This window comes from Odontomachus brunneus, unplaced genomic scaffold (genome assembly GCF_010583005.1).
Source record: "Odontomachus brunneus isolate Ranch 3 - 2012 unplaced genomic scaffold, Obru_v1 Obru_scaffold_023, whole genome shotgun sequence".
Classification (NCBI taxonomy): Eukaryota; Metazoa; Arthropoda; class Insecta; order Hymenoptera; family Formicidae; genus Odontomachus; species Odontomachus brunneus.
The window spans coordinates 2,241,689-2,265,355 of NW_022639473.1; the positions used below are offsets into that span (position 1 = coordinate 2,241,689).

Below are 23,667 nucleotides of genomic sequence, written 5' to 3' on the forward strand. Positions count from 1 at the left end.
TGACGCGCCGCGATGATTTGAGTCGAGAGTCGCGCGGCATTCATCGGCGATCATTCATAACGGCACGTGGTCCACGGAACCAGAAATCCACGTGGCGTACTCTCATCGAGTGGTTATATTAGATCAGCTGGTACGCCGGCGGCTTGCTGGCTGGCTGGATGGTTGGCTGTCGTGACGTCAGCTCGTTCGTTCGCCGGATACCCGCAGAGCTCGGCCAGATCAGTTGCGGCGAAGTAGGTCGACGAGGTGGACGGCTACCTTCCTTTTCACCCTGAAATCCCGCCATCGTACGAGGGAGAATACGTTCGTTCGTGCTTACGATAACCCTATCACCTAATCTTCGTATCTTCGCTTGCTTATCTCGTATATCTCGTGGTCTCGTGTATCACTTATATCACAGTTCTCATATGTCACCTTATGGAATTTTTTTACCGAACATTGCTATCATATCTTAAGTGTGCTTTTATTATTACTTATATCGCACACATTCTTTTGCCGAACCGGTGACGTCTCACTTTTTGTTCCTTCGTATATCCACAGATTCCCATGGATTCTTCTCGTCGCTTGCCTTACAATATTTTTTTACAAGAGGACTATATGAGCCGCGATTGACTCGGTCGGTCCGTGCCACTACGATAACCGGCAGTCAAACCCGCAAGAGATAACTTCTTAGACGATAACACGACGCTCGACACTACACGTGCCGCTAGTCACGTTAAAGCATTCTCAACTACAAGGAGCACGCAATTTCTATTATCGTCCCGCCGGTGTTACGTGCAACAACGTCGAAGATTATCTCCTCGGGATCGAGGCACGACGGAAAAAGCGCTCAAGGCTAATTTCTCCCAACACAGCAGACGAGCACGGGCGTCGCTCGGTCGCTCGACCATATGGCACATCGAGTCAGCCAACACGCGCAACAACGTTGCGCCTCCACACGCTGTATCTTTCTCTCTCTCTCTCTCTTTCTCCCTCTCTGCGGCGATTAGCGATCTTCACCGGCGAATGAGTACACTTTGGAGGACATCCGCCGGTCGCGATTACTTCTAATTATAGACGCGTCGGCGCGTTGACGGGCGATGACGCCGCGGCTCGAATAAAAAGAGGATAAAAAGAAAATACGGGAGGCGGTAAAACGGAGGGGAAAAAGGGCGAGCACGATGGAGAGTTACCTGAATCGCCCGTGGCTTCTACGTCGTGCAGGTGCACGGTTTACCTCGTCGACGGGCGGAAAAAGCGTGGAAGCGCGTCGTTCACGTATATGTGTGCGTGTGTGTGTGTGTGTGTGCGCCTGTGTGTAGGCGCATTCTGGCGCACGCGCGCTAGTATTGGTGTGTACAGGCGCGACTGTGTGTCCGCGGCTCTCTTTCTCTCTCTCTCTCTCTCTCTTGGTCGACTCGCGTGAGTCACCAACAGCTGATGGCTGGCGCCACTCAGCTGGTTGTTACCGGTGCCTTCGCACGAGCGTCGCTATCTGCGGTCGCCTATCAGCTGCTAGCGACTAGGAAACCGCGCCGGAAAGTACGCGTCGTGACGGCGGTGAGAATGCGTTTTGGAAGAAAAAAAATAGAGAAACGATCGCGAGACTTTCCGACAGTATCAGCCGCACGATTCCGACCCCATGGGTCACCGCGTGCCGATGATGACGATTCACCAATCGATCAGCGGAAAGAGCAACAAAACAACGTTGCCTCCGTGACTCGAATGGTTGCGTCATTTGTCGTCGTCGCGTATTATTCGGAAATCGCGCCACGTGGAGGAATGTTGCGATAAACTTGACATTTTTCGTGGTCGCAGGAGTCTTTGAATTGTCGCGCGTTACATAACACTTAGCGCCGTTACACATGTTAACATTGTTTGTCCAAATGTTACGATGATCACGCGTGTGAGTTATCGCATGGATTGCCGAGGATCACTCGATTACGTTCAAGGCTGAACGCGGAATATGGATGTGTCGGTCGTCGCAGTCGTAGTCGCGTATTACTGATCGCTTCAATAACGCGGCTCGCATAATTTAGGAGGACTGAATAAGCTCAATATAAATTAGTAAGGGGAAAGGAAAACGTTTCGAACATTCCGTAACGGTGACATATACATACATTCACGACGCAGCAACAACCGCAATAGAATAGACGACCTTCCATTTGCATATTCCACGGGAATGCGATTCTAAGAACATTGCATAACGCGGCTTTACTGCATTTTACGATTCCAACTTTTTTCCTTATAACGGCTGCAAAAATAACCGCCGGCTGGCGTCAGTCAATCAGTCAGTCAGCTGCCTGTTACCAACGCTGCCGCGCGATATCTGTAGTCGTCTATCAACTGCGAGTGACTAACGGAGGACGACGCGAAAACGGAGATAAAGATGCAGCGCCGATTGCTCATAACCACTAAACGACCTTGTGATAGTTCCATTTACAACACTCATTGAGGCTCCAGCGGAATGGTGGATTTTAAAACGCGAGCTCGACATGAATTTCGCTCGACACTGGCGTGCGCGTAAATTACTCTCGATATTAACTACAATTAAAATAATTAGAAAAAAAAACATCCTACAATCTACAATCTTCGCATCCAAATCTACGTACTTGAGAACAAACAAAGACAAATGTGAAGTCGCCTATGAGATACGTTTTCGATATCACAAAGATCTTTAAATTCTCATTTAATTTTTATTAAAAAGTTATTAAATTCTCATCTAATCTAAATTATTAAGAGACCCTCGATCGTGTTACTCAGACATGCCAAGTAAATATGAGGAACGTCACGAATGTCACGATCACCATGTCGAACGCGTCTCTCTCTCTTTTTTTCCTCTCTAGATTGATTTCCGACTAACTCGTTCTCTGACCTAACCCAAAGCAAGAGGTCGGGAGAGAGATCCTCTCGCAGTAAAAATTCCAGCGAGTCACCCTATATAGAGGCTCAAGGCCAGGCGCGTCTGGCACAGCTGAAGTGGTACACGTCTCTCTTCCCAATTGGGGGAGCGCTTGTGTGAATGTGTGAGTGTGTGCGTGTAGGTGCGTGCGGGTTCACGTTAGGGTCTGAACACCCTTCGCCCATCCAACCAGCCGACTAGCTATCCCCGGAACTCGTTTCCAACAGCCGAAGCCCATCGCGGTCGTGCAGGCCTACTTCTCCCTTCCTTTTTCAGTTTCTGCCATATTGGGTCAGTCGACGAGCGTCACAATCGACGTCTTAGCGGAAGTAACATAATGCTTTTTAGAACACTTTTTCGAGAAAGAGAAAAAGAACGTGCAACTATGGGTATTCGCCAAAAATACTCAACGTAGGCAAAATGTGCGAGAAATCAAAGCATCTCACTCGTGCATCGCGATATCAGACACGTAAAGTATCAAAAAGGAATAATATTTTATCATATGATAAATCAATTTCTTTTTAACGTATATAGTTTTAGAGAGTGTTTACTATATATTCTCAAACGGAATTTTGTACGAAAAGGAACAAATATAACATGCACAAAGTCGTTGATAAGGCATGCACTTCCTGCGAGACGATGCATCATTGACCGTCATATCGCGTTATTCTGCTCGGCGCGGGACTTTACTGTTTTGCTCATCGTGTCTTTAAATAAGTGAAAATAAGTAAGCCACGTAAAGAACACGCGGGAACGGAATGCTGAAGAGTCGCGAAATTTGCGATTCTTATCAAAGAGAAGGAAGTCTACCATCGAGCTGCGTGGTCTGGAGAAAAGGAAAACAAGCAGGAAGAGGCAGGAAGGAGACTGCCGACGACGTCTGGAAGGGAATTCTTCTACAAACGGAACTGTCGTTGACAGATGTTAACGGGATCAAGACCAGAAATAGGCAACAATAGAAATCTCTCTCCCTCTTTTTCCCTGTCTCTCTCTGCCCTGCATTTCTTACTTCATTGGCTTACCACCGCACCTCAGTCGTATCGATACACAATGTACTTGGCGCGATATTAAGATCGAAACTTAACGACGCGCCGATCACATCTACTAATGGAAATCGAATCAACATTGAACTTTCTATGACACGAAAACGAAATGGATCATCTCAGTGAAATAGCACATAACGCAAGCCATATCGACGATAGTCGCGATATTTTCAGTATGCAACTTAAAAGTTTCGAATGTAGCGATCAAGTTGTGACGAATGGATGGATTAAAACACATTTAATTTTTCAATCATACACGTGTGTCGCGAATGTGAAATCAATTAGGGTTGCGTTCCAAAACGTCCTTTTTGAGGAAATTTTACTCGATACTCTATAGTATATGTAACGTGAACTATAGTTATTGAGTAAAATTTTCCTCCAAAAAAAAAAAAAAAAAAAAAAAAAAAAAGTTTTGGAATGCAACCTAGATAATATATTTCAAGCGGTGAGGCTAATTTCAAGAAAGAGCGTGAGGTCGTTCGAGGACGGCGCGAAAAAGGAGGACCAAGGTCTTCAACGCGACCAGAAGAACGCATCTGATCGTCCCTAACACTTTCAAGCTCCACGTCGATCATAGGAATAAACGCGAGGCCAATAACAATCGACCCTATTGTTGGCTCGGCGTCTCGTCTCGCCGCGTCGCGTCGTGTGATCCCGAGACGCCCGTTGCATCTGCGGCTTCCGAGGCGCACGATATCAGGTTACACGCACATGAGGACAAAGTAAGGGAAGAGGTGCACGCACGCCGAGGAGCGAGCGAGCGAGGGCAGATGTCTTTGGCAGTGACGATGCCGGCGCGCGCGCTAGCTCTCGCACGGGATGAAATGAAGAACGAGAATGGGTATGAGATTGGGAACGGCCAGGCATATATATTTAGCAGTGTGACGTAAGACGCAGCCCAACGGGCGCCACGTCGAGTCGTCTACGTGCTTCTCTTTTCCCTCTCTCTTTCGTCCCACACCGCCGTTTCCTCTTCCTCCGCTTCGCCTTCGCTGACTTCACCGGCCGTGGTGAATTTACTCTTCTCTCGCGCGGTCGGGAAAGATCGGCAGAGAACTTTGTTCGAGTACCCACCGATCATCCTCTACCCGAGCGAGTAAAATACGTCTCCACGGTCGAGTATGTATGTCGGGATATCCCGCATACACCTCGACTAATTGATTCTGACGTTAACGAGCGATCGTCTTATCGCAAGATTAATTTTAGAATGTTTGTGTCTCGGGTTTCATTAATTCGCGCGTCGGAGGTTCATGGATCAGCTGTTACTGATCGGGGAAGATCAACGTGGTATTATTCGCACGCAACAGTCACGGGAATTCGGATTACGCTCGCAGTATGCACATACATAATACAGTTAATCAGCTGGTGTGGGAGCACCTGCGACGAAAACAATGACGATTTATATAGATGACGATTGGAATGCGTGCGCCGCCGTGCGTAAAATGACGCGAGTCAACCAGCTGTCGGGGTTTGAACGAGGCAGCGAACCGAGGCGCGGATGACAGCCGGCAGTTTGTACGGTGCGTCGCGTCAGATTGAAAGGCCGCGACGTTTCTTCGTATGCTGACTCCCTGACGTACGACACGTGCGAACACCGTCGCCGCCGTCAACCGCCGCGAGCGCCGAAAAAGAAGACGCCCGTTATCGCGAATGTCATGACTGCGCCGCATCGTCAATCGTGCCGGGAAGTATTGCTACCTATCTACCGGGCGAATTCTAATTACATTTATCGATCGTAATGGATCCTGGAAACGCGCAAGGTATCCGGAGAAATGAAGCAGCGCCTGACCTTTTGCGGCAATTTTGCCGTCGCGATGACGTTGCTTCTACGTGAACTGTGTTAAGAAATGGCATCGTGAATTTTGGGATTTCATGTTTTACTTTTTCTCTCTCTGTGTGTGTGTGTATGTATGTTGCATGCGGATAGAATATCGAACATAAATATACTTTGCGTTATTGCTTTACAATTATTTCTGTGTAAAATGCCAAGATATCGTATTTTCCAATACTGCATTTTTCTACGTGGTTCTTCTCTTTGTAGTGACTTTTGAAGTTCTGAATTCCTAAGAAGGAACAAAGAACAGCCGGTATCCGAGACCTCTCTGTCCCTTTTTCTACGCGATCTCGACCAGGTATTGAGTCAGAGCAAACTTAGAACCTTTGGCAGATGTTATAAAGCATGAAAAAATCATGTCTAGAAGCCAACGCTGTGCTATCCAGCTGTTGTCGCTGGAAGCTTCAACTTTTAACATTCGACTTCAAACGTTTCCGCCTCAAACTTCAGCAGAATATCTTGCTTCAAACCGCCTCCACGTAGACATTTGATGTTATTTCGTATGCAAAAAGTTTCGTAAAGTTCCCATCGCTACGTTTAATGAAATATGAAAGAATTGAGAGAGAAAAAAACGCGCGTGACGAATGTCTTGTGATCGAAAGCTTTGTTATCGATAACTTGCAATTTTTTCGCCGTTACGATTCTCCTCACGGGAACACGAAATACATAGCGTGCACAGCACACTTGCATACACAAACATGGGATTCTTAAAATAAGACTAACATCGACGAAGAAGCATCACATAAATACTTAAAGAAAGATGAAAGAGGGGCGTGAGACGGAGGCATTATTCCCGTCTCAGGTCGGTCCCTTTTCTTTTACCCGTGTATAAGCACCTACACATGCAAGAATATTTGTGTAAGCGAAGTTTGCGGTGCACGACGGGTATGTGGAGCGTAAGAGGTCAACAGAGAAACCATTGTTGTCTGCTGTCAGACTGGAAGAAGGTTCAGGATCATCTCTATGCTTCAACCGCTTCTACTTCTTCTGCACGAGACAAACAAAGTCACACGCCATAGAAATTAAATAAATGTTCGCACACATGTACAAACATAAAAAAATCTCTCATCTTTGTATATGTTTGCGAATGAATAAAAAAATTATAAAATGTTCGATATGTAGGTAATACGAATAAAATAGTCGTACGAGCACGCGAGAATAAATCGAAACTGATTATCGGCTGAATATAAATTTTCATGGGAAAAGGGAAAAAGAAGAAAGAGAAAAGAAAATATCTCATCGTTTAAAGTTTCCGATCAGGAGAAAACGGCAGTCCAAAGATATTTTCAGCCGAGTGGCAGCTGGCTCTGCGCTACCTCCAGCTACGGAACTGCACCTGGCGCTTTAACAATCGTTCCTATGCAAAAATCGTACACGTCGTACATTTCACATCATTCGTGTCTCTACGGTCGAAGGGCTCCGTGCGTACGTTTCATCGTGAACACCGAATTAAGGGAAAACGGCGGCGTGACTTTATCCATCAGGTCGAAGGAGAACGCCAGGAGGTAGGAACGCAATTCGTAACTACGCCGAGGGCGATTGTTCCGGCTGCGATAACGGTTCGTGTCGCAGTTTATGCACAGACGATCCCAGACGTGAAATCAGGAGCCTCATTCATAGCTCCGTATCTCGCACTCACACCCACGCATTCCGATCGTGCGAATGCGGCAAGAGAGAGGGAAAGGAAGAGAGGAGCGAGGAGGAAGAGGGAGAAGAGAGAGAGAGAGCCGTGCGACCATAAAAAGAGACAGAAATACCGCCTCTTCGACGACCATCCGGCAGACGGTCACGAAACGACTAGTTTAACCTCGAAAGCCGACTTGCCGGGTGTTAGAGCTCCGGATGATCGAGTCACACATGCACCGGCACATTGCGCCGGAAAAATCGCGTAATCTTCGTTAGACTAGGTCGCGCACGTTGTGCCGCAAGTTTGTTCGGTTATTAAAGAGACAGGCGGTGAAGGCGTGGTGTTAATACTTTCGGAGACATATACTCTAAATTTTTCAGAATGAAAAGTGGCAGTATTTTCACTCGAAGTAATAGTAAAAATACTGTTATTCGAAATCGCAAAAGTGAAAATTTTTATTCAAAATTATTATGGATTCTGATTTAATATGAGCGAACTGATTCAATCGACTGGAGTGAATATGTCCCTCTGATAGTAAAATGCATCAGATTCACTCTTCAATTTGCAGTAAAAATATTCACTCGACGATTCAAAGCGGAGAATTCACTATCTGTAGAAAAATCACTCGATTTCGAGTGACTTAGCTGTCACCCTATTTTTCAAGTAAAATTTTACTCCAATAACTATAAAAAGTCTGAAAAGTATGAAAAAATTAATGAAAATACTGTTATGTGTTTTGTTAAGCGTATGTTATGCGCTTTTACACAAAAAATGTCTCATTTATATTAATTCATCGAGAAAAATCAATGAGTTCAATCCAGAAAGAATTCCCAACGCAAAATAATTTTTTGCCGTATTCTTCTCATTTAATTCTCACAGATATATTACCTTCATCCAAGATACCCCTTCGATTATGCGTTTGCGTTGGCACGCATCTTCGCGAGAAAAGTTACGGTAATTCGTTATTAACTAAGCGGCAGTATCGCGTGGTGTAATATCTCTACGCGGTATATTTGCAACGCGGGTACGTGCTGTCGAACACGGCTCATTCGTGTGTGCACCGTATTCTAAAGCCACGTCAGAGAGAATATATCGCGTTAATTTATTATTATTAAAGAGTGCCACTGCGGTGTGTAGTTAACTTCTTTTGTGAACGTGTGAAACGCGCTGTGGGATACGGCTCACTCGCGCGGCCACGTTGCAAAAGCCGTATCGCGCGGAAGACGGGATTAATTTATTATTATTAATCAGATAGTGGTGCCGCGCGCGCGGGCTACAGAGCTCTTCTATAACGTGGCGAAACGCCGGAGATTGCAACTCGCTCGCCGTGTGTGCTACATTGTGAAGCCGTGTTCCCAGCTGGTTCCTAAAATAAAGACCCGTATTGTCTATTTGCATCTATCGCGGTAGCTCCTGCTCCTCTATTTCCTCGTGAATCGAATCGGAGAGAGAGCAGTATATCAAATCCTCTTCTGATAATTCGCGATACAGGGACAGAAACAGGGTATCGTAAAGTCATTGTAAGGAAACGTTGTCTGCGCATGGCACGTGCAATTATCGCGACTCGACGCGACCGCGTCTTAAAATAAGATCTGTTTACTCGCATTCATCATTATAGTTCTATCTTCGTAAAGTGAGTAATGAAACTAGGTATTCCTTTCATTAATTAATAGCGCCACTGCGCGGACAACCAACAGTTGGAATATACAGGCGCGCGCGCACACATACACACACACACACACACACATCCATACTTGAGAACAATATTGCGAAACCATGTTGCAGGTAGACACTCAAATAAAGACCCGTTTTGTCCACTTACATCTATCACGATGGCGTTCTCCTATCTATTACGGACGTTATACCACAAACAGCGACCTATCATTCGTCGTAGTATTTACATGAACGATAAAGGCACGGGTCCGGAAACGATAGAATCGCATTTATCGCGGCAAGAACGGACGGTTGCGAGTTGTTCAACCTGGTTAACTTCGCCGGCAGGAAGTACGGTGGATAACGAGATTGAAAAAAAAAATTATGCAGTTGCGGCAGGTGTTAAGTCCATTCCTAGACGAAGCCGTATAAACGATTGAGAGATTTCACGGTGCAACGACGTGACACACCGCGACGTTCCCGCCAACCGCACGCACCGCGAACTCTAGCGTCGTGCGTCCCTTCGATGGCGATAATTAGCGCCTAAGTGCGATGCCATTAACGCGAGAAAGACCGACGTAACTCGCAGGGGACGCGCAATTCCACCTGTACGCAACGACTGGTTCCGCAAATTGTTCAAAATTTTTTGATCGCGCGTTCCCCAAAGTATATAATTACAACTCTCCCAAGTAGAAAGAATTCGTATTAATTATAGCGACGTTTGAAGCATTGCACCATAAGAACTCATCACGCTCAACGGTGCCTCCTCGGCGTATGACGCGCCCGTGATTTGCGCCGTACCGCGGAACGAACGTTATATGACATGCAGCTCCGTCGGGTGCATGCGCACCCAAATGCAGAGGTTAACTCGGTGCAAGTAGGTGCATCGTGCAAGATATAACTCACTCGCTGCATCTTGCTCTGTGTCGCGCCTCTCGCTTTATATTGCGCCTCTCCTCGATCGTATGCATCGACGACGACAACACACGATAACACACGACGACGTACAACGTATCCGCGTTGCGCGCATACTTAAAAAGCATCGTACGTGTGATATGGTGTCGCTACTTTGACCGTGGTCAGGATTTGCTCGATCCGTTTGTTAAGTCACGAACGAGCGCAAACGCGAAAACTGCATCGAAGTGAGAGACAGAAAAAGAGAAAAAGAGAGGGGGGAGAGGGAGAGAAGCGCGCTTCGTCTTTGAATGCGAATCGCACACGCGGGCCGCACAGTGTCGTGATTCAATATATGCAGCATGAAGGAATCGGTATCCGTTTATATCGCAAGATAGCTCGCGTAGCTGTCGCACGCGCAGATAAGAAGTATCATTCAGACGCCGGTTACGCTGCTAATCTTTATCTGATCGATATGCGGTGCTTACGTGCCACGGAACATGCATATATTAATTGCGGAATCGCATTATGCAGGAATGCCGTGTATTCGACTGTTTACGTCGTCGTCGTCGTCGTCGCCCTGAAGCGAAGAAAATGCCAGATCAAATGTATGCCTGATTGCAAAATTGCGATTGTTGTATCATTTGCATTATTCAAAAGTAGCATTACTAAAAACATGAAACACGGCTGGAATGTAAAAGTGGATAATTACATGGTCGTGCGATTGATTCTGCGCGGACACAAGCGCCAGGTTCAAAGGGCGTCGTGCTGGTTAAAAGGAAAGAATAAAGAAAAAAAGAAATGGAGCAAGAAAAGGCGCAGTATTCAATCTGCAACTATATTCATCGATCGCGTTACGAAACCGACGAGTGCGTTTGACGTGTGAAACGTAATTTGCGTCAGGCGGGACGCAAGAGTTCCTAAGCTATTTTCAATAAACCGGTAAATAGTGCGCGCCGAAATAAATCGCTTTTATCGGCGGTGCGGCTCGCGCGGTTGAAAATTTATCGCGATCGCGAGTTGCATGAACCGTACTGATTACGCAACAACGACAGGCTGTTTTAACGGGCTGATATCGTACTTGTAGCGATTAGCGGATAAGCGCATATCTGATGTGATTTCGTGCGTTGCGGCGAACTTCGGTGTCAAAGTTATACATTCCAACGAGGCAAGTTTGGGAAATAGTTTCCCTCTCCCCCTTTCCCTTCGTCTCTCTCCACGACGCCACGTCGTAACTATGACGGCGAATTTATCGTAGCGCAAAATCCGCGTGATGACGTTATCAGATAACGCAGCATAAACAATGAACGATAAGTTGCATAATTCGGACACGTTAATGCACGCGTTCGGTCCGCCACCATCGATTCTCGCTGCTGCATCGCGATTAGAAACGTATGAATAATGCAATGAAAAGTAATGATGCATGAGAAACGACATTATTACTTCATTAGGTATGTCGCGTACACTTTGTGGACTTTATTACGCTTGATACCAATTGTAATAATCCGTTTGTGCGCGCGCGCACGCGTATGTGTGCCGATAGCAACGACGACGTTGCACTTTATTAACATGGCGTACGCTGTTTTATATATTTTACACCATACACACAAGACAATGCTGCGTACTTTGACGTTTATCACATCGGCGAAACAACAGTGACGCAATAATGACGATGACAGCGAGCGATTCGATAGGAATATAAAACACACACGAGATTTAATGATTTGTTTTGCGGGATATCCCATTCGATATAAAAATATTTGCCGTTGCGTTATCTACAGGATACTTCATAATGACAATGCTGCATCCGAGCAGGAAGCGACGATCCCGCGTATAGAAGTAAATCGGAGATAAAAAGAACTTTGATTATACATGTTTTTATTTTCGATTTATTTCTGTGCGCGTAGGAATTACCTTCTCTCCATCTTTTCCTCCTCCACTGTATCGTTCAATGGGAGATTTTTGGTTCACAGTGAAAAGGATCTCTTCCAACGCGAATAACGCGAGTGGAAAGGATCTAATAATTAACATTTATTCGATCATTAATGTGTGTGCACATCACGAATATAACCGAAGCTTGCAGCAACCGAACGTTTATTCTATTAACTCTTATCGGTAACTCTTGCCCATATGAATATACGGTGATCGACGTTTCTAAAGATGAACAATTTTTCAAAGTACAAAGTTCAGATTTGATATAAATACACAGGCGGCTAAATGTTTTCGCGTGCTATGAATGAGTTTGTAGCTGATCCAGGAGTAAAAGATGCAGCGAGGGGATGCAACACGAGCGAGCGCGACGCAACGGTGATGAGCGTATGTAAACAAGAAGTCGAGCCGAAGCGCGGCATGCTTCGAGTTATTTATAGAAGCCGATTATTGTGCAACAAACGCGGCTTTACGTAACGCACGCGGCATATATGCCCCGCTCTGTCGGTCACTCGGCTGTACACAAAAGAACATACTTTCCTCGCCGTCTTCCTGCTTCTTTGTTCTACGATCGTTGTACTCAAATGCGAGACAAAAAATCTCACGCTGTACACAAACGGAGACGCAAAAAAATGATTCGACATACCTCGTCGAGCCGACGCGCGACGTCGGCTCCGTTGGAACCGCTTTATCATTTTACAAGATAGTTTTGCGTTCTTGCGGCATACATAACGAAACTCGCGGGAACTTATTCGCCGATCACTGTGTGCCGCGTGATTTACATAACTGTTGACCTATTATAATATATTGTGCAATCTGAATAATGCTGTTTAAGGACCAAATGTAACAGAAAAATAGTTTATTAAAGTAAGAAAATAACATACGAGGTCCAGAGGTCCTCGGAGTTTCGTGCGAAAAATACTCCCTCTCCCGCCATCTGTATTAATTATTTTCGAACGTGCGCAAGGGCGCGTAAATCCCGCAGACGCCGCACGGAGAACTCGTTAGGGGAAAAAATGCCCAATATTATGTAAAGAGCGGAATGCAGGACGTACGGTGACAGAAGGGACGTCACACCCGCACTTGGTCGCGAAAGGATGCATCCGACGCGCGCGCGAGCGAGCGAGCCCGCACGCCATGCTTGTTTGGGCGTGAACGCGGACGGAGGAACGCGCGGAGGAGACTTGCGAGCGCCGGTCCAACGCAAAGCGGCGCGGCGCTACGCGTCCCTGCGTTTCCAGCGGAAAGCGGTGCGGTGCGACGGCGGCGGTGGCGGCGACTGCCTATGAAGCAGCGTCACGATCACGCACACATCAGCCGCCAGCAGCCGGATATCGGACGGGCGCCGGCCGGCCGGCCGGCCGGCTTCACAGCTGTACTCGCTCTCTCGCGCGGCTCGATATACACGCGCGCTTCGTAAGCTAGTGAGCCCGAACGGCGACGTCAATATACCGCCGCCGCCGCCCCGATGCCACGGCGGCAGCTACGTTACGCTCGCAAACAGGTTGAAGCGATAAGCGGGTCGGACACGACACTCTTTCAAGAGCCAATAAAGATCTTCCCTCCTTCTCGTTCTCTCGTACCCTCTCTCTCTCTCTCTCTCACTCGCTCTCTCTCTCTCTCTCTCTCTCTCTCTATCTGTCTCTCTACTCTACTCTCTCCATCCGCGCAACGAACGCGTACGTGCATATAACCACACCGTGTCAAACGCGGGCACACGGTGCACATACACACGCACACACACATGTATTACATACGGGCGCATGCATACACACATGGCGGTGTCCACCATCTTTTCATCGCTACTACGCGCGCGTGCAATTTTTTCTCTCGACCGGTAAGATAGCAGAGATGAAAAGACTCACCCGCACAGTTCAGCCTCCGGCTGCTCAGTCACCTCGACGATTTCCTCGAGCAAAATCCGATCGTCACCACCAAACACTGACATATCTCGTTGGTCCGCGGCACGTCCCAGAGTCCCGTCGAGCGAATTTCACGTCCCCGACACAGCCGTCGTTGCGGGGTTGCAAGAAGACGACGGGCGGCTTCGTTGCCTGTCTCTGTGTATCTTCTCCCTGTCGCTCTCACTCTTTCTCGCCGTTGGTTCGTTCGTTTGCTCGCTCGCCCGACCGCGCACTCCACCGGGGCGGAGGGAGGGGGAGGGGGGACAAACAACGCGCGTTTTAGCAAACGCACGTTCCGGTGTAATATGCGTATACGGTGGTACACTCGCGTCGCGATTCACCACCTTCCCCGGCTAGCGCCGTGTCTCGCGACAATGCCCGCTTTTTCTCGCCTCGACCGACGCCGGTGGCACGCACTCGAGACTCGTCCACGAGACAGTCACACGCTCCGCGCGGCGCGCACACACAACGCCCGAACGCGTTTTGTAATGGCGATCTTTGGCGGGAAACAGCTGAGGGCCCCCACGACGCGCAATGGATTACTCCGCCGCCGGCGTCAGGAGCGTCGCTATGTGATTCCGAGTCTGGGCGCTCAGCTGGGTCCCCTCCCTCTCTCCAGAGTCACGACACTTTTTCTTTTTCTTCAAACCCAACCGACTGTTTGGCTGATCGTAATCACAAACGACGCGTGTCTCCTCGCCAAATGTCACTTACGAGGGAATTCCGGTAATGTCGGGCACTCACGGTAGAAAGTCGCACGAACACGAGGATAGCCCGATATCGCGAGAATGTGTCAAGTCTCACGCTTACTCACTGGATTTCGGGCGACTGTTGGTTCCCCGGGACTCCAGACGGTTAGGACGGGTGAATGCGGAGCGATGCTCCCCGTGTCGTTCTGTTCACGTGCGCCGGTAGAAACATCGCGCGACGCGCGCGGCAAGTAGATCCTCTGCTCGCGTCTACTCGTCGACGATGGCCGCGTGCGACAAGTTCGTGGCAAGAGTACGCACGTTACGTCGTGCGGACGTGTACGTCCGTAGCGTGTGCCACGGCGATACTCACGTTGAATTCAGCTCGCGGGAGACACTTGAAAGTCGCGTCCCGGAGCGCAACTCGCGCGGTACAGTCGAGACGACTCGACGCGACCAAGGGTGACGCGCGCCTCGCACTGCCCTGAGCGGTGACTCTCAGTCGGACCAATCCCTCGTCAGCTCATCTTCGCGATCGACTTATGATTCCGGCTCTTTTCGCGGTCGGTATCGTCGTGGATCGCTCGTCGTATCACTCGAAACCCGTACGCGAACTCGTCCGTGCAACCGCTCGGCTATGGCGGAAGATATTCGGCCGCGCGACCGGGGACTACTTTGCGTCGCGTAGGTTTACGCTAGAGGAGTAACGCGGCCGCGCGGGAAACATCTGCCAGCTGGCTAAAGCCCCGCCCATAGAATACGCCAGTCTAGTAGACCCCCCACTCTCCCCCCACCGTATCGTAGCGTATACACGTAGCAAACCATCTGTACGCTACGGTGTGTGAGCTACGGTCATCGGGGTTTACACACAACGAACGTTCCCACCACCACTACCACCACTACTACCACTACCACCTCCTCTTCCTTCTCCTCTTCCACCTTCTCCTTCTCCTCCTCTTCCTCCTCCTCCTCGTCGTTGCGTCGGTCGCGTCGCGTCGCGCCGGTCGCTCGCTTGACGGTGACTTGCCCGACGCGTCACCGAAGCGTTTACGAGGCGCCGGATGGCTTCAAACGCAAACACGAAAGTGGACGAGCGATACCGCTGCACGTCAACGGCGTTGCTCGTCTCGCACTACTCATGCCGCGCATTTCAGCATACGGTTATATTACCTAATCTTACCTAATCTTACGTACGTCGCCGGCGTCTTTACTCGGCGCTATTTACACGGGGGAGACGCGACGCGAATAGCTCCGGGTGTACAAATCAATACGAATCGTACTACTTCGTTGCGCCGTTACAATTAATAACTACGAATCAGCACGACATCCCGCGGGAAGAGGCCTTAATTAATTTTGCTCCGCTGGTAATGGAATCTACTGTCTGTGGACGATGTGATTTTGCGTTACCAGCGAAAGATATTCGCAGGGGGGCTCATAATAATCGATATTTATTTGTTTTCGATATTCGATACTCGCGATGTTTCATTCGAAGATTCAAAACCCCCGATTCGTTATTGCATTGTGCGGATGTGTGTAAACGAAAATTTTCGTTTTCTTAAGAACTCCTCGCCAAGTTGTAGCAACAATATAATTTTAGGACAATAATTTGTATCATCAATGATTCGCATGACGTCCAATTTTTTCAATAAAGACTCAAATATTATAACAACAATCAATGAAGCACGGAAATATCTTTCGCATCATTCACGAATAATGTTCACCTCTTGTTGTACTATCTGTCACTCGAATCAATTTTGATTTTTTTTATTGAGATGTATACGACAATATAAACCGAATATATGTTTTAATTTCAGGTTTGCGGTCCGAGAAGAAACTACTTGGCTAAAACTAATGATATAGTTCCATAATGATTGTAACAATTCTTGGCAAATATCCATTTTATTTTCTTAACCCTCTATCGCCCGCATCTTTATCCATAAACACGTGCAGAAACGTGGAATGTTACACTCTCTCGTAAGTCTAATGCCGCAATAAGAAAGGTGAGGCGTATATAAATCGAACTGATATGTAAGCCACAATATGGCATAGAGGGGTAAGATGTATGATGAACGTAATTAATAAATAGTATTACATAACTTTGTGGTATACTTTCGAACTCTTTTGTATTGACTATCAAAATTTAAAAAAATGTTTATATCATTGTTCGTATCTTTTGCAATCATTTCTTCGTTATACTATGTTCCTTTAAAAATTTGCGAAATTTCAGAATTAACAGGCGCTGAGAGTTAAAACACGACATAATCTCATTACGCAATTATGTGTTTTAATCTCATTACGTGTGTCGCAATCTGTCACGTAAGTTGAGATGTAAAGTGTACTGTCATAGTATGAACTCTAGAATGTAACCGGTATTACTCTTTTGTACTTGTGATTGCATGTAATTCTTAATCGACTAAAACGTAAATTTATAACTTGTCACCAAAAAACTATATAGGAAGAGGATCGAATATCGAATATGATCTCCTAGCGAGACTCATTAAAATTCCGTGTATATTAACGCCATCTCACTTAAAATCTGAATAAATCTAATGAGCATGTAATAAACTTCTAAACGTTATCGCCGATATATTATTAAAATTTAACCATTAATTTATCTGATCTTTTATATTTGCAGCTTTAGATAGAAATACAATAAGATCAGCTAAATTAAGATCGCGACTCAATCGATGGCCACCTTTAATAAATATATGATCGAATAAATTTAATAAGTTTAATAACGATGCGGTATATTTCAAATCCCGTGTTCGAATGAATATCTATGTCGCTGTTTGATTTTGGGACTCGTTGCTCAGAGAATTCAATTGTGAACAAGGATCAGAATCTCTCAGGTAATTTCGTTTGACGTACAAGTTAATGGCGATAAATATATAAAAGTTTCACTTCTCACATATATCAATAATATGTTACTGTAAAGAATCCTGTGATTCATGCACAAGAAATATACAATGTTCATTGACGACTATCTATTTGCACCGTTCGTCGAACAATTTTTTCTCGAAAAAACATGAGATAAAAAACACATTCTCTAGAGAGATTCCAAACTGTTCGAATAAATAATATGAGTAACCATGTTACTGCCATAGTACTAAAATAGTATTCAAGAGCCGAAGCAATATCCTTTAACTTCGTCTGATTGCTTTGATTCATCAAAGTAGAAATGATTATGCATATAGATACAATATATGCCGCACGCACGCATCAGCCACTCTACGATAGTTCGGCGCCTTATAAGGTGTGTCATGGTTTGCAGAGAGAGAATGACTAAGAGCCGATTGTTTCAACTTTTTGGTAAGTTAACTGATAGTTAAATTATATGTCTATCTTTGTTTATCCTTTAACTTAGATAGAGACATATGATTTAATTATCAGTTAAATTACCAATCGGCCCTAAATCTAACATCACGCTATACACGTATATATACAAAACTTACATATAACGTTCAAACTTCTCGTTTCTCTGGTTATATACAGACTTCAGTATATATGTATGTGTTACAACACAGTATATATGTATGTATTACAACACAGTATATATGTATGTACTACAACACAGAGTAAATTGATAGAGATTTATTAAAATATACAGTACTATATATATATATATATATATATATTTTGTAAAAACTGTGTATTATCCATTAACAAGTTTAATATTAATCGGTACTCTGGCTCGACAAAATTATCTTTTGTACTTTGCAGTAGTTTTTAATATATCTATATTAATTTATTCTGCGTATATGTAAAGTACGAACACGTTCGGAATTCTACATATTTCGTTTTATACGAGAAAATTTATTTTCATGACGCGTTTATCTGTAGATATGGCTGATGCATTCGTATTTTCTATGCGGTGCAACGTGACAGCATGGATTTACAAATAAGTTGGAAGAAAAACTTCGATAAAAAAAATATTACAGAAAATATGTTATGTGTTTATGAATATGTTTAAGTGTAGTATACATACATTCATATTTCCTTATACACATATCAGGTATAAATATATATATTCTTATTTATTTATATATTATATATAAAATGTATGACATCACACATTGTGAAAAAATGTTAATTTTAAATATTTTATGGACATTATATAAAAAATTAGATGCAATAATGATTACTCTTAGAGAAGAATCCATTCTGGAATGCAGTTTTATATTGGATTAACAATTTATTTTTGGTATGTGTATACACATACACAAAGATCAAAATTATATTGATGAAAAATTTTCCCAGCTAGTTTAGTTAATCATTGACTTAATTGATAAATTAACTGTAAATTAACTTGTTAATTAACTCGTAAATTAATTGATAGATAAATCATATGTCTATCTTTGTTTTTCCTTCAACTTAAACAAAGACAGATATATATTTAACTATCAGTTAACTTACTAGAAAGTTGGAACAGCCTTAATAAGATACAAGTTGCATTTGAAGATTGTAAATGATTTTATCATAATGTGATAAAGTGACAAATGTGACATGAAGATACTTTTTAATATTCTGTGCGACTTATGGCACTGATATTTGTTTAGGTAATTAATATACGAAAAAAAAAATTATGTGTGATTTGAAGTACATATATCTACTTTGCACAAAATATATTCACAGCAAGATATTGCACAAAATATATTTTATACTTTCGTATTCGCGCACCGTATATATTCAGCAATAAGTATATTAAGACTGGTGCTCTACTATTTGTGTTGTTATTAATTTGAGCCTTTTACCTCGATTTTGATTGTATTTTAGATATCTTAGTCTTAGAAGAGAGATAAGATTTAGAATTTATCGTTGCCTTATCTTAGAAATTTCAACAAATCGATCATACCCGATTGAGTAAGTTTAGAGACCGTTATCAAATTAATGTTGCTTTCCAGAATGGAATCATCTTCTTTGAACTCATAGTAATCACATACGGCATCTAAATTTTACACGTTCATTTTTAAACTATAAAGAAACTACATACAAACATTTCTTTTTCCAGTACATTAATAAAGTATATAACAAATAACGTATGCGGTCATAGCGAGACGAGGTGATTTCAACTGTCATTACTTCACATGCCTTACCTGTAAATCCATGTTTAATTTGTATAATGAAATGGAACTTACATTCATACAACTAACTACATATATATACTAGTTTTGTTATAATAATTTTTTCAATCCTAATTTCAACCTTTCCTGAGCTGGATTTACTTTGATTTTTAATTGCTGAATTAAATCGTAAATCTTTAAAGACGGTCCAACTTTGAAGCCCGTCAGGTCTATTATTTGGTCCTTAGTCAGAGTCAGTAATGCCTTTCCATCTATTTTGCGTTTACTGAAATTATCGCAATATGTCGCACAATCATTGACACGAAGAAATTGTGCAACATCAAAAACATTCCATTCAGATGGCACTAGGTCACCAGATTCCGAACTTTTATGCACACCATCCGCTAGCCTTGGTATGTATTTATTACTCGCCACAGTCACCTACGAACAAAACACAAATCAGAAATTAATTCGATAATTGATTATATTAATCTACGTTTCGCAGATAATTCTGAAACATATTATACAAGATAAACTGTGCTTCAAATTACTTACATTGATGTATGATGTAGCGATTCTTTCCTTGGGTGGTGGAGGATTCTGTACCTCGCTCTGAGTGTCGCCCAACGCTTGACCTTGCCCAGTAGTTGGACTAGGTAAAGTCTGGTCAGGTCCAGCTGGTTCTTGCGCCGGTTCTGGTTCTCTGCTTCTCTGCTCCGGCAGACTTTCCAAGTCGCGCTCTCTTTCGATCTTCGTACCCTGAGCAGGTTCCAATTCTCGTTCTTGTTCGCGAGCCATATTAATTCGTTCACTCTGACGAGGTAGTATATTTTTAGAGCAGGACAACTTGTTACCTCTCTTCATTTTTCTCTTAGTTTTACGTTTAAGGCCTCTCGGTGATTTTACTGCAAAAATGCGCCCGTGAATAAAAAGGTATGCATAAAAATAACACACATAAGTGTGCATGTATGGATATTTACCAGTAGGACTAGTGTTTTTAACAAGCACACGCGGCCCTTCCAATTTATGCTCGACCAAGTCACACCATCCAACAGGATAAATGTCTGGACTGTGACAGTCTAACCATTGATCATATTCGTCCTCCCAACCATCAAAGTGTACTCTTAGTAACCTGCCAATCACCCTAGTAATAGTAGCAACGCAAACTAATCTAGGATCCATCAAATCAGCAGCCTCGAGCCTCATTCCCTCGATAAATCCATGCTGGGGAATTTCCTACAAAATATGCACAATTAATCGTTCAAAACAACATGTTTATAAATGTGAATCGAAGACTGTGCCGAGGAATGCACGTAGCGAAACCATACCCAATTAAATAACTGTATAGGTGCAGGTATGGCGTTAGTTTCCATCAGATATGAATCCCACGTAAATGCAGTGGGATCGTAACCTTTTGGCGGTGTCAATGGTAGACCATGCTGAGCACAAAAACCGACTGGAAAGATACAAGGCGAGCACGAATGATAGCAGAACCAATCAGCACCACTGGCATCTTCATCGTAGCTGTCGATGCGTATCATAATGTAACCTTCCTTCAAAACTTGCATAACTGTTGCCGCGCAAATGGCTGAAAGATTGAGTGGATCGATCGCTTCTATCTTCATTCCCTCTTTAAACATATATCTCAGGTGCGAGGGATGATTCTTTGGCACATAAAAGAGATTCTCCGTCGCATCGTCCTCGGACAACCTCAACGTGGAGACACGGCACAAGTACTCGTGATACGCATCTAGTGCTTGTCCCACTCTCATGGCCCAACCGACGGGATGTATGAGAGGTGAGTCCTCGTGACACCAAAATCCATTATCCTCAGGAGGTGAATCATAGTATCTCACATGCAGACGCTTGCCGACGATTTTTTGTATCGTCGCCACTTTCACCTGTGAGATTCTGTTCTTATCCACCACTTCCAAATGAAGCCCGCACCTGAAGCGAGATTTCATACTCTCGCTCACCTTATTATAAAAACTGGTCGGCAATGTTCTCGCACCGGTTAATCGTCTCATCAAGAAGTCCTTCCAGTCTGTGTACTTGTCTGCAATCGCTGCGAAAATGGATTTAATACATCAGGCTTGCTCACGTGTTACAGCAAACACTCTCGATTTGTTCTTCTTAATCGTTACAGCAAACACACTCGATTTGTTCTTCTTAATCGTGCTTAGTCATTTTGTTAGAAATAATTTCGATTATACGTACTGTTAGGTGGAATAAGAGGTTTCCCAATTGTAGCACACCAACCAACAGGATGAATGTCATTAGAGCACAAAGATACCCAAAAATCTTTGTCTGGGTTGTGTCCGAAACCCTCGTACCTTAACAGAGCTCTATATCCGCATATACGTAATACAGTTGCGACCCAAAAAGAGTCCGGGAAAGCCTCGCATACTTCATCACAATCGGTATTCTCTACCTCTACCTTCATACCCACTGTGATGTTGTCCCATATTTCTGATATAGGGACCTAAAATCAAGGATTAATGACATAATACAATTATATAAACATAATAAAAATAAACAGAGAATCTTGTCGTATGTTCACAAAAATTGTCGTATAAATAAGTATTGAGATGTACAATATATTTAATATTGTAAAGTACAATATGTACAATTAAATTCCTCATAAAATACTCACATGTTTGAAACAAGAAACTGGTGCGGCGCAAAATCCAGGCTCGTAAAGTTGCGACGTCCAGTCATAAGAACCAGCCATATCAGCTGTTCTTTTCCTCCTAATTGGTAAATCTTCCAGGATTACTGGTTCTAATTTAACTTTGTTTGGTTCAATGAATTCCTTTACATCTACTTCTTCCTTTATAACCATCTGAAAGAATTATATTGTCATTTAATTATATTGTCATTTTATGTATTATTTTGTCATAGATTTGTTATCCAGAATGAAGTGACATTGTCTTACATCCGTCCGTACTTTCGTTTCGTTGAGGGATTCTTGGTTCATAGACACCATCTGATCAACCGAATGGGATGGACTATATGTTGAATCGGCAGCATGTTCCGAGGAACGTGCGCATGCTCTGCTGCAAAATCTACGCTCTTTCGTGTAAAAGGCGTGTTTAACTCCAATAGCACCGCACTTCTCGCAAACAGCTGTGCAATATATGTCAACATTACATTCAGTTTTAAGATTTGCATTCTACAGATAAATGTCCTATATTTTTGTGTCATATATTTGCAGTGAACACAGTTGTACTTACCTATACCATCTTTACGAATAGGAATGAAATTCAGATCTGTATGAGGTTGATAAGCAATTGGTGTTTTCAACACAAGTCCAGGGTGTTTTATAGGCTTTATTTTTCGATTGCGACCGTCTTGAGTAGTTTGAGTTGCTGCGTTGGTCACAATTTGTTCACGTTCTTCATCACCCATGTAGTCTTCTATACTTAGGTATTCGCTTATTTCTGGTCTTTCACTTTGTGTATCATATCCCTATAAATAAAGAGTGTTAATATATACATATATGTATTGTGTACATAAGAGATTAATATATTGATGTAAAAATAATAAAGAATATTAACATAACAATGAAAAAGTATAGGTGTTAATACAAATTTTTTCTTTTTATACTTTTATACTTTAAGAAAAAAGAATTTAACATACTTGCTGTATCTCATTGGCATCTACAGCTTCCATTGCTTCATCAGGTTCAGAACATTCGTTTGAGAATTGCTGGGGTATGTAGCGTACCATGGTAGTGGGTGTAACATGATTTCTGATATCTTCGTATGGATGTGAACTGTGTGAATAAAAGGAGTTTTCTGTTTGACTGGGATCCAGCATGGCAAGCTCATGAGTGGCATCTCTATGAACCATCACATCTCCCATCCATATCATCCCTAGTTCCGAATACCCAGGGATGGAAGTATACACTGTATTCAGAGAAATATCCATTCCTATATTCACATAATTCAGCAGCCGTTACTCTTAAATCCAATTAGTTAGTGCAAAAATATTCTTTAAACAGAACATTTCATCCATACTATGTCACATCAAGTCTGAAATGAGAGACGGAGTGACTAACGATACTGCCGAACCTCGAGATTATTCGAGGTCGACTCGTATGCTGCAATAGACATTAAAAGTACAAATTATAATTGTACTTAATGTAACGACA

General features: G+C 43.8%; 2 protein-coding genes across 4 annotated transcripts in view; both read right to left on the minus strand.

The window, feature by feature from the left end:
* The window catches only part of LOC116842276 (helix-loop-helix protein 11), a 150,604-nt gene extending 135,323 nt beyond the window's left edge, over positions 1 to 15,281 (minus strand). Inside the window, exon 1 of one of the 3 annotated variants that reach the window (XM_032811234.1) lies at positions 13,727 to 15,281. In XM_032811234.1, the coding sequence (XP_032667125.1) occupies positions 13,727 to 13,809 (83 nt within the window). In that variant the 5' untranslated portion in view covers positions 13,810 to 15,281. The remainder of the gene's footprint in view (positions 1 to 13,726) is intronic. The other 2 variants (XM_032811235.1, XM_032811236.1) reach the window with 2 other exon arrangements.
* A 921-nt stretch (positions 15,282 to 16,202) lies between these two features.
* Positions 16,203 to 23,667, minus strand: part of LOC116842257 (polycomb protein Sfmbt-like) — a 69,157-nt gene continuing 61,692 nt past the window's right edge. The window contains exons 12-20 of the mRNA XM_032811188.1: positions 23,154 to 23,422; positions 22,748 to 22,982; positions 22,450 to 22,640; positions 22,168 to 22,356; positions 21,732 to 21,996; positions 20,843 to 21,579; positions 20,495 to 20,750; positions 20,070 to 20,419; positions 16,203 to 19,955 (exon numbers count right to left, since the gene is read on the minus strand). Coding sequence (XP_032667079.1) covers positions 19,626 to 19,955; positions 20,070 to 20,419; positions 20,495 to 20,750; positions 20,843 to 21,579; positions 21,732 to 21,996; positions 22,168 to 22,356; positions 22,450 to 22,640; positions 22,748 to 22,982; positions 23,154 to 23,422 — 2,822 coding nt within the window. The 3' untranslated portion in view covers positions 16,203 to 19,625. The remainder of the gene's footprint in view (positions 19,956 to 20,069; positions 20,420 to 20,494; positions 20,751 to 20,842; positions 21,580 to 21,731; positions 21,997 to 22,167; positions 22,357 to 22,449; positions 22,641 to 22,747; positions 22,983 to 23,153; positions 23,423 to 23,667) is intronic.